This window comes from Streptopelia decaocto (assembly GCF_964273445.1).
Source record: "Streptopelia decaocto genome assembly, chromosome: 7".
Lineage (NCBI taxonomy): Eukaryota > Metazoa > Chordata > Aves > Columbiformes > Columbidae > Streptopelia > Streptopelia decaocto.
In genome coordinates, this window is record NC_138661.1 from 38,952,046 (window position 1) to 38,969,575 (window position 17,530).

Genomic DNA, 17,530 nt, shown 5'->3' on the forward strand with positions numbered 1-17,530 from the left:
TGGTTTCTCACTCTTCCATACGGACTTTTTTCACTGATATCTTTAGCCTTCCAGTCAGAATAAACAGAATATAATATGCAAGGAAACTTGCAGGCTACAGGCACTAGTAGCCTTAGACACATTAAGGTCAAAAGAGGCTGACCACCAAAAACGTGAAAGAATAAGACTAATTAAGTTAATCTAAGATATATGTGACTGTTGCATCTTCTAGAACCACAGGTGGGAACCAACTATTAATATTCCATTTAACATGTCCAGTTGGTTAGAACCACCAAGAAAAGAACTTGCAAATGTTTGATTTGTTTGGTTCTGTTAAGTAGAGGGAAATGACCTAATTTTTCTTATATAAATTTCACAGGCCAGTTACGCTAAAGTGCATTTGAATGAATAAAAACTACTTACCCAGAGGGACATTCGAAAAGGCATTTCAGACAAAGGAAGCCCTAGTGTCAAATATTTTAGTCATTAAAGCATGGAACAGCTGCATGTTCTCAGTGAGGTAGTGTCTGGACCAAGAAAGCAAGTTTGAAAATGTGTTTGTCAATGAACTTCATTTTTTGCAATTACAATATATAAAGATTATGTAAAAATACATCACAGCACTGATAAGCATGGCTGTCATGTCTGTTAGAATAATCTACTTTTGAACAGTTTTAAATACAATGTCTCAGCCTAAGTCCCTTATACATTACATATATCTGGCAGAGTTTTTCCCCCAGAGAGAGGAAACACATGAGTTACTTTTTAGTTTGTTAGGACACTAAAAGAGAATTCACCCCAAAAATATACTTCTACACAGATTTTCCAGCAGCTATAACAGTACCCCATTTAATGACAAGGCAACTCTGAGTACATCTATAAAAACCGCAATGTATCATGTCTCTGCACCACAGAAGTTAGGAGAGCAATACCATTATGATGCAAATAGAACAGCAAAAGTTTGCAAGTCACACTTGTCTAAACACAAGTTTAACATCCTTTTCGTCCTTTGCTGACAGCCAGGCACCTGTCATACACATTCAGTCATACGCTCCAGCATCTGGCTCTTCTTCCAATGCAACTTCAGCCAATTCAAAACAGTTTGCACAGCAAAGCAGTGTAGGAAAGTCAGTAGCCATCCCAAGGCCCTATTTTGAATGTGTCAGATTAGCAACTCAAGCATGGTTAGATTTCCAGCACAGTGAAGAGCTATCTGTAAATACGCCCTATGCATACTAAGATGACTGAGAAAATACGATCATTAGCTCATTACATACAACACAGCCACTCCAACTAGTGGAAAAACACAGACTGTTTTGTTTTTAAAAAAGTGCTATTGCCTACAAGTAACAGTATGCGCCCAGGATTATCACCGCCTCCGAATTTATAAGCACAGCACTGGAGAGAACCAACTGTGCATCAAATCCACTTCCCTGAATTTTAAAGTAACAAGGTAATAGGAATTTTTCGAATGCTTTCCACAGAGCATCTTCTCTATCAAAATTAAAACAATCCACAGATTCATCAGATTTGCTCAAAATCCAGCAGCACACTTATGGACTTCTATGAACAATAGGGATCAGCTGTGTAGCACAGAAAGAGCTTCAAGAACTGTGCTAACACAGAAAACTTTTCAATAACATTAAATCTGTTTGCAGTACAACATTCTCAAAGCACAATGAGTGAGCAGGTACTGAGTCACTGCCCAGCGCTAACAGAATGAAGCCTGCAGGCAGGATGAAATCCTGTTTGCAACATGGCTTTCAAAGCACTGCCACATGTTCTGTAATATCTGAAAAAGGATAAATCTGTGCGAGCACTCTACAAACACCCCAACTCTGAACAAAATATAAATGCCCAAAGGCAAGAAGTTAAAACATACATGCTCTTAACACTGCTTTAAAAGAGTGACATCTTTCACCCAAGCTTTTATCTTTCTCTTTTACAAGAGAAACTGAGAGCAAATCTTCCCTAACTGCATTTCACAGTATCACAGTATGTTTGGGATTGGAAGGGACCTCAAAAGATCATCTAGTCCAATCCCCCTGCTGGAGCAGGAATGCCTAGGTGAGGTCACACAGGAACATGTCCAGGCGGGTTTTGAATGTCTCCAGAGAAGGAGACTCCACAACCCCCCTGGGCAGCCTGTTCCAGTGCTCTGTCACCCTTACTGAGAAGAAATTTTTCCTCAAATTTAAGTGGAACCTCTTGTGTTTCAGCTTGATCCCATTACCCCTTGTCCTATAATTGTTTGCCGCCGAGAAGAGCCTGGCTCCATCCTCGTGGCACTCACCCTTTATATATTTATAAACATTAATAAGGTCACCCCTCAGTCTCCTCTTCTCCAAGCTAAAGAGACCCAGCTCCCTCAGCCTTTCTTCATAAGGGAGGTGCTCCACTCCCTTAATCATCTTCGTTGCCCTACGCTGGACATTTGCACAAGTCTCCTCTCTCCAAAGAAGGAATGTTAACAGTATTACCTGAATAAAATAGCAAGCATTAGAAGAAAAAAAAGCCCTGAACATCGCTGCTGCTACTACATTAGCTTCACTTGTTTTACTTTCATACCAAAAACTTTAAAGACAGCCATAGAGATACTTGTTAACAGTTCTGAGGTCTTCGCAGGCTATAAAGGAAAAATTTTCGTAATTCCCTGCAAAAGCCAGACCAGTCTTTCCACTCAGCTATGGAACAGGCTGCCCAGAGAGGTGGTAGATGCCCCATCCCTGGAAACATTCAAGGTCAGGCTGGATGAGGCTCTGAGCAACCTGATCTAGTTGAAGATGTCCCTGCTCAATGCTGGGGGTTGGACCTTTGAAGGTCCCTTCCAACCCAAACTATTCTGTTATTCTGTGCTTTCAGCTCCGAAGAATTACAGACGATGATTTTTAGAGGCAGACCATAAAGAATATGGACAGACTAATTCCCCATAGAAACATATTCAGCTGTGGTTGAGGAGATATGCAACGGCAATGGGACTCTGCAATTCCCACTTAGGAATTTTAAGAAAGTGAAGATATTTTCACCATGTTTCAGACTTGAATCAACAATTTTCCCCAAAATACCTCAGGTTATTCTGCTCCATTGAGGAGCATCAGGAAGAAAAATCACCTCACCAGTTATTTAAGGACATAGGCAACAGAATACTTTTCCTGGAATGCATGAATTTCCTAATAATACCCAAGAACGGCGTGACAGGATACTCTCCTTCAATAGCTCAAAGTTCTATTCTTTTTGCGAGCAAAATATAGTACCACCCACTAAACCGATGACTCTACATCTGGTTTATCTTGTTCGCTCACAATAGTAACATACTTCCTGTCTCTATCTATTAAACACCAGTTAACACCCACTTTGCATCCCAAGCCTAATAAAAATTGCCACTACTGCCCATCTCAAGGCACAGTATTTTGGAAGATAAATTCTAATCAAATAAGCTAAAACACCTCTTAGTGTCAAATTGTTCTGATTTCAAGTTTTCATCTCAGTGCAATGTCTTAAAATATTAATAGTCTACCATTCTGACCAAATCAAGAAACTTATGTAGAGATGTGTTCACTTCAGAGTATTTTTTCCAATGAACAGATTAAATTAATTCAGTGAATTCCAATATAAAGCAGACAAATAACGGTAGAGAAGTGCCATTATGATGACAGGATGCAAAGACTCATCCGTTTCTACGTCTCTCCAGCACAGAATAGGCTAAAACCTTTTTTGACTTTGGGTACATGTGCCCAGAATAGATGAATGCTTAATTTAAATACAGGAAGCATTTGTCATTATAAGTGCAAGTCCTGACAGAGTTAAAAAAAAGTCTTTAAACAGCAAGAAGTGGTTCACACCCTTTGCGTTCAGTAAAGAACTGAAAATGTTGGAGTAAAAGCAAATGTCTAGCGATCAAGCATTTTGCTTTCCAACCTGTGTAATGGCTAAATTGTTAAAAAATAACGATCCTTAAGCTAACAGCTCTGCTCTCTCCTAGATGGTGTCAAACTTTAATCTAAGCTTGAGCTTCCACAGAGCAGTTACTCACATTCAAAGCTGTGGGAAAACACCACCTCAGTTTAGTATTGGATGATAGTTTCTTCCTTCTAGCAGAAAACTAATACAAGACAAAGACAAATAAGCAAACAAGCAACCATAACAAACTAGAAATGTTATATACGCTTGAGTCTATGTAAAAGCACACATATGCAACTACAGTATGTTAAAGTAGGGCATGAACTTAGAATAAAAGTTCTAAAATTTATTATATAACTGCACATACCCATAGCTTTACAAAAAATATGTAACAGACAGTTTCAAGAGTTCCAGCTACCAACATCACCTGTGTTAACTATCAGAGAGAATTACTTTAATTATAATACAGAAAAACTAATAAAAGGTCCCTAGGTGTCAGAACCATAAACTGTTTTCCTTATGTGTAGATAATTGTTAGCTTTCCGTAAGTGTCATCTGCTTACAACCTGTTGTAGAGTTAGCATTAGTGTGCTTTGAGGAAGAAAGCTTTTGATTACAAAGGGGCATATGCAACAAGACACCTTAAATTTCATAATTATTTTTATTATTATATTTTGCAATTGTCACTATTAGTTATTATTCTAAAATATTAACACAATATTATTTCATTAAATAAAGGGGAAGTAGAAATGGTGACACAAAATACCTACTTATAATACTCTAATAATTTGGAAAGAGTTGTCAGAATTCAAAAAGCTGATTTCCATTTCACATGCATTGAGAGTCTGTAATACACACACACACACACACACACAAATTCGTAGCACAGAAGCCACTCTCAGAGGTTAGCAAGTGCTTATAACCTCAAGCACTGGAAGGAAACCCAGGTGTTACTTGCAATGTTTTCAACGATCAAAAGGGAGGAAGGATTCCTTTCCAAGCACAACTCACTGCTTACCTGACAAGTCAAACCATAACTGTAACTCCACTTTTATCAGAAAGAACCGAGTACCTTTCCATGCAATCCAAGACGTCTATCATTTCTGCTCTTCCAGAAAAATGAAGACAAATTTATATTACTCCTTTGCCTAGCTACATGATTTATTTCAACTAGATAATAATGTAGGATATCTCAGACAGTGATTTTCCAAGGGATTTGTTACATGAGTCATCTGGCTTTTAAAAAAAAAAAGCCACATCCTTTGCAATGAGAGCTGACTGTAAAATAGGTCAGTGTGTAATGAAGCATACCCCTGGCTTATGCTTGCCAAAAAAAACCCCAAATAATAATTCATGGCAAGAGAACCTCATGGATATTGAAAGAAAGGGAGAAGCTCTTACCTTAACAGGAAAGCTACACTTGCCAGTACGAACACCTTCTTCATCAGTCTGCCACTGATGAGGCCTGCTGGCCTCTGGGACATAGACATCTTTCTTTCTCCTAAAGCTTTGCCGTAATTTGTTCATTTCTCAGATTTTCACGTCCTAGAAGAAGAAAAAAAAGAGTATTGCCAATAGGCACCAAACCACATATTTAGCCACTTTGGGTCAACCACTATCATGACAAATGTCCCTGTGAAAAATCTGAGCTTCAGCAAATATGACTTCAAGTCCCTGCAAAAGGAAAATATTTTTGGACATAGAATCAGAGAAAGATAGATATTCACTTCAGTGTGGAAAACACAAATCCACATTACTTGTTTAATATCTTTCCACAGCAACTGAAGCATTAGACCCAGGAATAACTATTACTCTGAGCATAAGGTTACCTGAAATAGCTGACAGGGAAGCTCAGAAGAGTGATGCACATGAAAACCTGCCTCCACAAATCCACACTCCTACCTAGAGCGACCAAGCAGGACACCAGTAGCACAAGCTTACAAGGCACCCATGCAAGGCAAGGATTCATAGCCCAAAGACTGCTCCTGAAATTAGGTGCCTGTGCTGTTCTTTAAGTACATGTGACAGGTTTATGCTTTTACTGAGGGGCACAGTCCAGCCCTTGTTTAGTCTAGTCGTAGAAGTTCATACATTTCAATGAGAAATGCACTGAATTGACTTCCATGTCCTGGGTAAATTCTAAAAAATTACACACTCCTACCTCTTTACAAGAAGATGACAGTTCCGCAATTACACTTCCAAAACTCAGAATTAGATGCTTTTTATACACTATTATCTTATGTATTGGTTTCTATATACTACCTAAACTACCCTTTAGACATACTCGCTTTTATTAGATTCAAAGTACACTTAGCTGAGAAGCCAATCAAATAAATTGCTTCTAATAAAAAGACTCAATATTCAGCTACAGAAGAAAAATCATATGGAATACAATGTGGGGAATACAGAAAACATTCTGAAATTTCTTGAGATATTGTTCTTCTTTCCTGAAAAAAGAAACTTACTTACAAACATGACATCTCATTTTAAAAGGAAAAAAAAGACATCACAGAATGCAACACAGCAAAATTTAACTGCTTATATATGCTTATGTCCCATTAGATTAACTAAGGTGCAGAATACAGATGTTTCTGGGTGTCAATAGGCAGCCTTTGAATGAAAGTAACCTTAAAGCAGTCTGAACACTATTTTCAACCCTGAAAAGATCTAGTGTTTTCCAGTTAAAACTATTTGATATAGGTGAGAAAAAACCAACACATTCATGTTTGCAGTATCTGGCATTTAAGAAGCTTAAATGCCAAATGCAACCTTTTCAAGGCTGAACAAAAGTCAGAAATTAAAAGCATTACAGAAAATCACTGTCCACTACCTACTTCTGATCAGCTAAATTAAAAATATTGAACTGTGTTATATCTCATGACACAGTCCAGCCATTCCAAGTAACAAAGCAGTGTGAGTTTTGTCACTGACTCCCCAAACCTTCCTTCAGCTACTGGCACTTTCTTCCTCAAGCTGTAAGTCATCAGGCAAGTTGCACTGGCCCAGTTCTCTAGAAACTTCCATCCTTCCATAATCTACTAAAAGCAATATTGTAAAATAATTAATAAGGATATACCCATGGATAAAGAAAAGACCACTTTATCAGTAGAACTGGGAAATTTAAGTGTGGTGATGTTCATACTCGTCACAGTGCAAATAAGCATGCTACCCAGGTACACGGCTCAGTGACAATCGAATGCAATGCCTGGTCAGGCAGCATCGCGGGGCGTTCTTTCAGCATAAGGGATAAGTCCGCAAGTTATTTCTACAACGAGACCAAACTCCACTTTTGCAGCAAATACCTACACTCAAAGCAATAAGGTGTGGCACTCCAAGCAATCCAAATCTCTCTTGCAAATTAAGTGAAGGGTTTGGATGTATGGCAGACGCAGGACGACTGCCCCTGGAAGGCAGCAAGTACCTACAACAGCCACGAGATCCAACAAACAGTGTAAGAGCAGGGATAGGAAGCTACTCAAGGATCCCCAGTCACAATTATCTAGTTATAAAGCAGCATTAGCTTCACTCCTTCACAGCTGCAAAATGCCTGACATAACTAGTAACATAAAATATTGTCTTGAATTTACTCGTGTCACAGTTTAACGCCAGCTGGCAACTAAGCACCATGCAGCCACCCACTCACTCCTCCCTCTCCACCCCGGTGGGATGGGGAGGAGAACTGGAAAAAATTAAAACTCAGGGGTTGAGATAAAAACAGCTTAAGAGGACAGCTAAAGAAAAAAAAATAATATACAAAATGAGTGATGTGCAATGCAATTCCTCTCCAGCCACTGACTGATGCCCAGCCCATCCCCAAGCAGTGACCCAGCCCACCCAGCCAACTTGGCCCAATATATATATATATTGAGAATGATGTCACATGGTATGGAGTACCTCTTTGGCTGGTTTGTGTCAGCTGTCCTGGCTGTGTCCCCTCCCAGCTCCTTGTGCACCTCCCCGCTGGCAGAGCATGGGAAGCTGGGAAGTCCTTGACTTAGCATAAGCACTACTTAGCCACAACTAAAACATCCCTGTGTTATCAACATTATTCTCATACTGAATCCAAAACACAGCACTATAGCAGCTACTAGGAAGAAAATTAACTCTATCCCAGCCAAAACTAGGACAATTTGGTAGGATTTAGAGATCAGAACATCTGTGCAAAATAAAAACATGCACATTTCTTAGGACTAAACAAGCCGAAACAGCTCCTCTACAAATGCAGTTTCTTTATTTCACAAGTGAAAAGCCATTTGAAGATCTTTGAATGTGCAAAGGCAATCCTGAAAGTTTTAAGAGGAGGTGGAAGCTTTCTATTCTCTGTTATGGCTTAGAGAGGCATTCGAGCAGTATTGTTATGTATTTTGCTTTACAAACGGCAGACACAGGAGTCTGTGCATCACTCAGTGTAAAGAAGCCAGAATTTGAAGGCGGGGGGTGTTCAGTCACCTCAGGCAGGTGACACGCACCGCAGCAAATTGACACACAGAAGCTCAGTTCACAAGGACAGACACGTGCTCTTGTCCCTGCCGAAGGCCGGTGGTGCCGCAGCACGATGAGCAAAACCTCTGCTCCAGCTGCTCCAGTGCAAGGCTCAGGAGGCTGCTCAGCATGAAGCTTAAAGCCCAGCTGCCCAACCGCACACTCGGGTGACTGAGAAATGGCTGTAGGTACCTCCTGCCAAAAAGGGCAACAGGCTCCTAAACTGATACAAATAGATGCAGCGAGGCTCATCTGCCAGCACTGAGAGTATGACTGATTAAAAAATGCTTTGTAAAAATTTCAGACCTACAAACATGTAAAGACAACCTCTGGCCGTTTTCCAGGTAACTCGGAATCTCAAAAGCTTCAGTAACAAAACAAGGGCTGAGTACAGCATACAGCTGCTGTGCCACTTGTGAAATCACAGCCTTGTTGCCCTGTCATAACATTTGCTTACGTGAGCATTTCCTTGGACCTCTCCCAGGAAGCACAGCTTTTGCCCGTGAGACTGGCTCCTTATCAGAGGTTTATTCTGACCAGGAATCTCAATCCATAGGGGCGGGATAAGAATAAGAGTCCCTCAACTACACTTCCTATGAGAAGCTGAAGTGGCATTTTGCCCAAAAGCATTTCCTTTTCACTGAAAACCAAACCCATTTTCCTACATGTTCTGATTTTGAGGTCATGTTGGCAACAGGCTGTTTTAAAAATAGCTTATTCTATTTAATAGAAATGCTGACAAATAGCAAGATTAATTTCTGGTCAGGCAACCAGAGAGCTTTCTCCAACTGCCATACTTGGATTTTCTCAAATGTCAGACTGTTTTGAGTAGGTTGCAAAATAGTTTGCCCTATAAACACCTAATTTGCTGGTAACGTGCATGTCAGCCCAACATAACTAGACTTGCTATCTGATGGGAAATCACTAAGTAAAACAATTCACACAGGCTGCATATTTGAGGATTCAGGAGAGAAGCACATGAATTCCTGCAATTAAGTGCTGAAATTTCTGCTAATTTTGTCTAGAGATCAAAATCCCTGCGCAGGAGCTCTAGAGAAAAAAACAAGTGAGCATTTTCTACTTGAATTCTTTGCAGTGCACTTCCCATTTCCACACAAGCATCACACGGCTGCTGACACAACAAGGGACTCCAGCTAGCTCACAGGGTATTCTCTACTAAACTTACAGCATCGCTGTTTCATACTCTGTCTTGGGATTATATAGGCTGAAAGTTACTCGTCCCCGATTTTTGTCATATGATTAAAAGTGTTTTAAAACCCCCCAGGAAGAAACAAACCAAACCACCAAAGATAGACTTTCCTTTTCACTTTTACAAACCCAAATCCAGCTTGGGCCCAGAGAGAGGACAACAGAAGAAAAGCATTTGATGACAAACCTGGTAAAAAGCCAATATGGGAAAAATCAAAATCTAAATAAATCACAAAATGTAGCATTATATCAAAGACAAATCAGTAATGAGGGCTGAAAGCTCCGAGATCTTCTGGGGAAAGGAAACAGTCACTTTGGGTTCTGTTACATTTCAAGGGTATCTCTACCAGAAGGCCAGCTGCAGACAGCTCCACATCTGAATGGTCATGCCCATTGGGGGAAAAAAAATAAAAATAAAAACACACACACTCATAAAATAATTTTTTAAATGAAGCAAAACAAAAAAACCAAACACACATACACCAGGAAAACCACCACCATTTTTGCAATCCAAGAGATTACAACATCAGGCTAAACATTAGACCAGTTCCCAAATCACCGTACAAGCACCTACAAAAGGCAAGGAAAAAACAAGTTATTTACATAGTGAGTTTATAAATTTAAGTTGCCATTTATTTTTATGCAAACTGATATATTTTTAATATTCTGAAAACACAGCTCTAAAGCCAGTTTAAGGAGAGCTTTGGCACTGTCATTTTTCTGATCATCTGAAAAGGTATTATTTTAACCCATCTCAGTTCACTGACAACTCTGGGGCAGCACAGCAACAGATACGTTGTCACAGAGAAAAGTGTATGTTGAAGCACTCTTGGCTTCATTGCCTTGTGCATCATCAGGTTATGGCTGCAGAACCAATTACTGCAAGATAAACTAGCATGTTAATTCATGTCTTGTTAGCTGCTTTGCTGTACAAATGTGCTCACTTTTACCCTTCAGTGAGCACAAGCCAGCAATTTATCCTCTGTGAGAGACGGGTAAGCTTTCACATTAACTGAAGTGAGATCAGGCGGGAGCTGATGATGATGCAAATCTAGAGCTCAGCTTGCATGGCAGGAGTTTACCCATGGACTCATATCTTCAGATACGCAGTTCATTTACATTTTGCATAAATGTTTCTTGCATAGCAGTTGCTGCTACAAGGTGATCGAAACTACAGAATCTGCAGGGCAGGAGGACAGTATTGGTACCTGAAGTGAATCCACAAATTTAAGCAGTTAGATTTCAGGCTAGGGGTAGTACAAGTTCCACACTCCTAAGCAATCACATATAATTTCAACACTGAGGACAAAAAAAGCAGCACAAAACCATTTTAATCTTTCTTCTAAACTCTAGCCTTCACAAAGGTTATTTAATCTGTGTTTGATTATGCAGTATCTTTTTTGTTTGCAATGGAAAAGGATAAAAACTGATTTAGAGTCTCCAGTTCAGCCAGTTTTTTAAAACCATTCAGACGGTTTGGGATTACTTCCTGTTTTCTCTTAGAATTGAATAGTGCTTCCTATTTACTTTACCAATTTTGAAAAAAAAAAAAAAAAAGTGTCAGGTGTCAAATAAGGGCAAAGTACTCTCTGCAGCCTGCAACAAAACAGAGTAGCCCAGGGGCTACCTGTGCTTTGCAGCACAAGTCCTCCTGCAAGCCTGAGCCATGAGGAGCAGACCAAATTGACACACCAAGAAAATTCCTAGAACTACTCACTCCAAGCAGCAGGGAAATCTGGGTTTCAGAACAATGTGTTATGGGGATCATTCTAAAATTTACAAGCCTCCACATAAAACTAGTTGCATTACAATGTTACAATCAGACTAACTAATCTAAAAAAAAGTCTAATTCATACTTCTATTGCCTGCTGGCTGCACACACAGGTGAGGTAGGAGCAGCTGCACAACTGTAAGCTCCTACATGCTCTTTCGCAGTGAAATACACCTAATATTACTAATAAAAAATAGGACCAAGCCAAACAGAGCCCCAAACCCAGAGCAACAAGTTCATCCATCTCAAATATGTTTTTTTGCTTAAGAAATGCTAGGCATTTCTTGACATCAAAGCTTTCTGAATAAGGATGTGTTTTTCCTGCCAAAGTTATCTGATACTTCAGACCAAAGAGGACATGTAAATTACCTTAATCTCACTGGTGGGGGGGGAAGTATTTGCCTAACCTACTTCCTAGCAAAACACTCCAGAAAATTCCTTGGCACCCCGTGACGCTCTGTATCCTCAGAAAACCCCATGGCTTTGAGTTCTTGTGCAAGTACAACCTGGTCACACCTGTCCAAGACTCATGTCTAACAGTTATCTTTTTAGCATTATCAAAACTTGAATTTTATTGTGAAATCCACAAGGATCCGCACCAGGGAACACCAACAGCCCACACTTCCATATTTCAGGAGAGTATTCCACATCACCTTTTCCTATAAAACTCAGTTCACTGCTGACACTTCAATGTTATTGTAAGTCCTGGCTATAATTGGGACACCAGGACGTCAGCAAGGAAATGTGCTTGTTTCAAGCCATTTTCTTGGGACAAGATTTGGTTTTGGCAGGCTTACCTGCAGCATGAGCACAAATATAAAGAAGTGATTCAAAACATTTACATCTAATTTTGCTTTCTAATGCACAGTCTGAATCTCTAAATTTAAGATGACAAGGTAAGAACCTTTCCTTTATAAGAAAGAGACAAGCTAGGAAAGCAAGTTGATTGCTGCCAAGCCAAAGTCTGTCTCTGTCTCTGATGAAGCTGCCAAACTGGAGTTTTACTTCTCTGAAAAATCCTTATTAATCATTACTGCTAAACAAAAGGTCTCCCCTCCTCTCCCACTACACAATATGAGAACATGCAATGCCCTGTCTCTCCAAGCCTCCTGGAAAGGTTAGCCAAAACTTGCTGCAATTGCCCTGCAACAGCTTCTCTGCAGTTATTCACCAGCCCAGGAACACAGAGTACCCTTATCTTCTAAGGAAGAAAAGGTCACGCCATGTGTCAGATTTTGAGCACAGAACTTTGAGCCTTTTTGTAAGTCTAGATCCCATAAAATCTAATTAAATCCAGCACTGTCACACTGAAGCAAATGAAGCCATGTAACCATATGAGCATTCTCACTAAAACGTTAACAGCCCTGCTTGCGCAATACGGTATGACTAACCACATTATTCACCACATGGCTTTCCAACTCATTTACCCTTTCATTACCCAATTAAGATCTAATAACACAATACTACAGTAAGCATTCTAAGACATAAAAATACACATAGAGGTGAAGCATGAGTTCATTTGTTTAGCCAGTAAATACATTTTGTTGTTATTATTATTATTTAGAGTTCAAATTAAGGGGATCTTCCTTTTTGCAGAAAAACAAAGTGTTGGAATACGTAATACAAAGAGCATTGGAACAAGTAATCAGCTGTAGAAAACTCAGCTTCCAACAGTGAAAGTAATATTTAGATCACATTTTGAAAATACAGCAGAAAACAGCAACCTTATGCTCTTTACAGAAGACCAAAGCAGTCAGAGCTGTAACGATAATATAAATTTCCCTGACAGCATTCTTAGACATTGTGATGCCCTATCATAAGATGTGAGGTACCAGCGATCCCTTCAAACCCATCAGATTTCTTGCCCTCTCATACCTGAGCTAAGGTAGCTGATCACATAAGCACTCCACAGCTGTCTCCAGAGCGCTTGACAATTCTGTTTGCACCACAGATGAGCGGGGAAGAAGGGAAAAAAAAAAAGTTCTGACAGCAATATCTTACTGGCAAAAAACAGAGTTAAATAAAAATTGCAGATAGCTTATGAAATATCAGGAAATTAAATCATTAACTGTAATCCAATACACCATTAACAACTGTGTGGCTAAAACATTCAGCTACCAGAAGCCTTGTCCTAAAGCTTCGGATTTTGTTAAACATGCCAAACTCTTCCAACATAAATAGCCCCTAACTGCAGCAATTAAGTGAGTATTCAGTATTCCACAACAGTATGTAAAAGATGTACCAGCACAGCAACCACTCTCAGAAAAACACAAATTTCATCACTGCAAGGCAGAAGTTATTCCTAAAGACACGCAATGCTCTTTCTAGCAGTCAATAAGTCACTTGCATCTCCCAAACCTACAAAGTTTAGCAAAAAAAAAAGAAAATTTAATTTTCTCTATCAATAACTATTCTAAAGCAAAGGTCCCAATTCACCCTACTCCACAGCCATGGGAATTTCTGACTAGTCCTATACAATATGCTAAAATGTTTAAGTGCAGAGCTATAAGGCAGTAATCCCCCTTATTTTATAGGCTCGCTTGAAAATTACCCTGCAATGACTGTCAGTTACTAGTGAAAAGCAGGTCTCCTCAACACTCTACGTGATACAAAGCAAGCTCAATTATACTACCTATAATAACCAAAAATAAGCAAAAATTTTCTAAAGAAACCCTGGCTGTGCCTGGTGGAAAGCAGTTCAAGCAATTCTGCTTTTCAGCTCATCTGCACACATGTGAAAATTTTTAACTAACCAAGTCATTCCATTTCCAAGTGAATCATTTACATTTAGGGCAGCAAAATCTCAGATGACTAAACAGTTTTAAAACATCAACATCTCAGGTTTAAAAGGTATCTTCACAAATACATGTTGAGGTTAGAAAAGAAATTAGATATTAAAGTAAGCACAGAAAGGGCTGAAACAGTGGGAAAATATTTCCTTTAATCATTGAAATCCAAGAACCCCAGCTTGAACTGAAATATGTCAAATCTCAAAAAATAAATGCATTTTCCAAATTATATGAAAATAACTTCTACAAGTAAAATAAGCATATTTTATTGGTAAGTCAGTCACAAATCTAAGGTTTTTACACTGGAATGTAAAAATTTCAGTAGGACCTATGAGTATTTTATAAGTAAATAATCAGTGTTCAAATAGATAAGGAATTACATCCAGTACAGCAAAAATCTGCTGCTTAGAAGTGGTCAAATATAAATAAATAGATCATACCTTTGTGTTATTGACTTGATCATTACCCACTTACTGTGAGTTCAGAAACATATGAACACACACCGCATTTTTGTTTCTAGATCATGAGAGCAGAAACAGCAGACAAACAAGCTACGGATCCAGAGCATGCATTTCAGGAACCAACATGCACTGGATTACTTGGGGGATCCATTTTAGTAAGACTAAAATAAGATGTTCCTACTGAAGCTATTACCATTGTGTAGGAAAAGATCATATATCATATGTTTAGTCCTCTAATCATGTAACTGTTGAATAAGCAAACAGTAGTAAGAACGATTATGAAAGGAGCAGAACAAAACCAGTAAAATACTGCAGCATGAGATCAGACTGTGCTCAGCTTCAATACCACATAGTTCTTGTAGTTAAGATACCGTTTCTGAAATGAAACTAAAAGGTGCAGGAAGGTAACAAGGATAATTAGGACCACATCAACAGCTTCTGTTCAAGGACAAATTAGATACATCAAAGGTCTTCACCTCAGAAAAGCAATCTGCTGGTAGGGAGACCCACAAAAATTATAGTACCACAAGTGTTAGAAAATGAGCAGGGAATTATGATTTTCCATTCTTATGTTGTAGAAATTGCAGAGAAACAACGGAATTATCTAGAAGCCCAGGTTTCAAAATGAGTATTTGTCTCATGATACAGAATTAACTTGCACAATCCCTTGCCTTGGAATGCTACACAAACTAAAAATAGAAAAATATTTTAAAAAAAAAGTTTAATTATGTGATCAAAACTTCCAAAGGCTATTAGAAACTACAGTGTACGTGTAGCCTCCCATTCAGTCCAATCTGACCTGGGATTATTTCACACCTGCCTTAACCTTCTGTTTTCCCTGGGGATCCAAAACGGACTGTATCACAGAGAACCACTGTGCTACTGAGCCCTTGATGGGAACCAGCAGCACCCACAAGCTGGTCTCCCTTCACCACCAACTCAACTGGCCAAGTCCCCACATGCCAGCTGTCACAGCAGAGCTGTCAGCCCCCGGTGACACCAGGACAGCAAGAGCTGCCCCACCATAGGGGAAGGGTCTCCCTTCCCAAACCTACAGATGTAGAAGTTTCTACAGCTGAAGACATTTAAAGGAAAACCAGCACATGAAGCTGTATATTCCATATAGCTCAGAAAATCTGAATTACTGTGCCAACGAGCCATGTGCACACTAGTCAATCTGAATTAGAAAATTAAAGTTATCTTAAACCGCCATGAACTATGTGTGAGGAAGAATTAGCTCATCCATTCACAGGATGACAGACTCGTTGTTACACCATCCCTGCAGTGGGCCCAAGCGCTTCAGTCAATCACTGCCTGTCAGCTTCTATGTGGCAGGTCAAGACACTTTACTCGCTCCCATCCTCCAATGGTTAGATAAATATAATTGAGGTCCTTTTATCTGTGCATTTTCTTCAGCTTGTTCATGCTAAATCAGCCACACTTCTGACTGCAGCCAATGCAGAGGAGGAGGAGGAGTGCCACAAAAGGCATTTTTAATATTAATTTATAACTCAAAGTGAAACTGTGAAGGTTTTGTGTCAAGCTTTTGTTAAAATGGCAGGTTTTGATAAAAATAATGAGCCTAGAGAAAAGATACAGTAACTTTTTATGGCTGTCAGAACACCAGAAAATCATTTGATCATCCCTCAATAAGCCTAGCAACACAAACAACTTCACTTTCACATAAAAGATGGGCAGAATCTTCTTAGAGAACTTGCTCTGGTGTCCAGCACAGCAAATGTGGTTCACTTGTAAGAACGCAAGTTTTTCTCCACATAAATATTCTTATTTATTGTATTAGGAATTAATGTTAACATTTGTACATCTGTCTAGTGCAAGTTTTGAGTTGTTCCATAACTCTTTTCTCATAATAGCTCTTTGCAGAACATTACCGGGAACTAACAGGTTTATTTCCCAAATCTGATTGCTTTACACAAATGTAATCAAATCAGAAGCTAGCTTAACAAAGTCAGATACAAGCTATAAATTCTTTTAAGCACACAGGATACAATATTTTCTGAATTCCCCCACCAGCTAAATACCTTTAAAAACATTCTGCATCCTCTCTAGAGTCTAATACAAGCCACATGTTTCATCGCCCACAGAAGAACTCACAAGATGTTTAAGGAATCTGTCACCATATTCCCTGTAGAGGTGTCTAAACAATTCCAGCTTTCTGGTACGATTTTGTATATATGTAACTAACATTCCTTATGATCATCCAGCACGTAAAGCCTCGTTTTGTGCCTAAATGTTTCCCATGTCTGCTTACTGCAAAGTCTTAAGAGATCCAAGCACAACTTCAGCAGCATGCTCACTCAGGGATTTGGAAGATTATATACAGCAACACAACTAAAGAGATCACTTTTTTAAAAGTATTTAACTTCATACAATCCTGATCTATATAATCTGTGGCAAAAAATTCCCCAACCCCAAGTACCATAGAATCAGTTACCAGAACATAATGTTCATGTGACAACAATACGTTGACTGGATGACTGACACTTTTTTTTCTTCAGGTTCTGCAATAGTACTTCTAAGAAAAGTCCCTCTCTCAAAATCTCTCTCTTTCGAAACTATAATCTTGACTCCATGGATACATAAGAAAATATGAATCTATGGGCTGGAGGAAAAAGAACAAAGATATTATAAAGTCAAGTCAAATATGAGCTAAAAAAGATTTAATGTGAGAATTTATGTCCTTTCCCCCCTGTACCACCAGAGCTACTGGATTTTTAGATTACTTCAAGTGCTTCTTTTGAAGAACAACCTCACAATCTGAAATTGTTACACCATTATACCAAATTGCCACAAATCCAGTCAAGGCTGGGCTCTTCTTTGTTCACAGCAACAGACCTGAAGCTTCTCAGACCTACGCCAAAACCTTTTATTTTACTAATTTCAGTGCGTGCATATTATCAGTTGGGGGTATTGGGGGG

At 39.1% G+C, this 17,530-nt stretch overlaps 1 protein-coding gene across 1 annotated transcript in view; it reads right to left on the reverse strand.

Annotated features, from left to right (window-relative positions):
* Positions 1 to 17,530, reverse strand: part of NUMB (NUMB endocytic adaptor protein) — a 96,043-nt gene that overhangs the window by 31,691 nt on the left and 46,822 nt on the right. The window contains exon 2 of the mRNA XM_082059177.1: positions 5,281 to 5,424. Coding sequence (XP_081915303.1) covers positions 5,281 to 5,406 — 126 coding nt within the window. The 5' untranslated portion in view covers positions 5,407 to 5,424. The remainder of the gene's footprint in view (positions 1 to 5,280; positions 5,425 to 17,530) is intronic.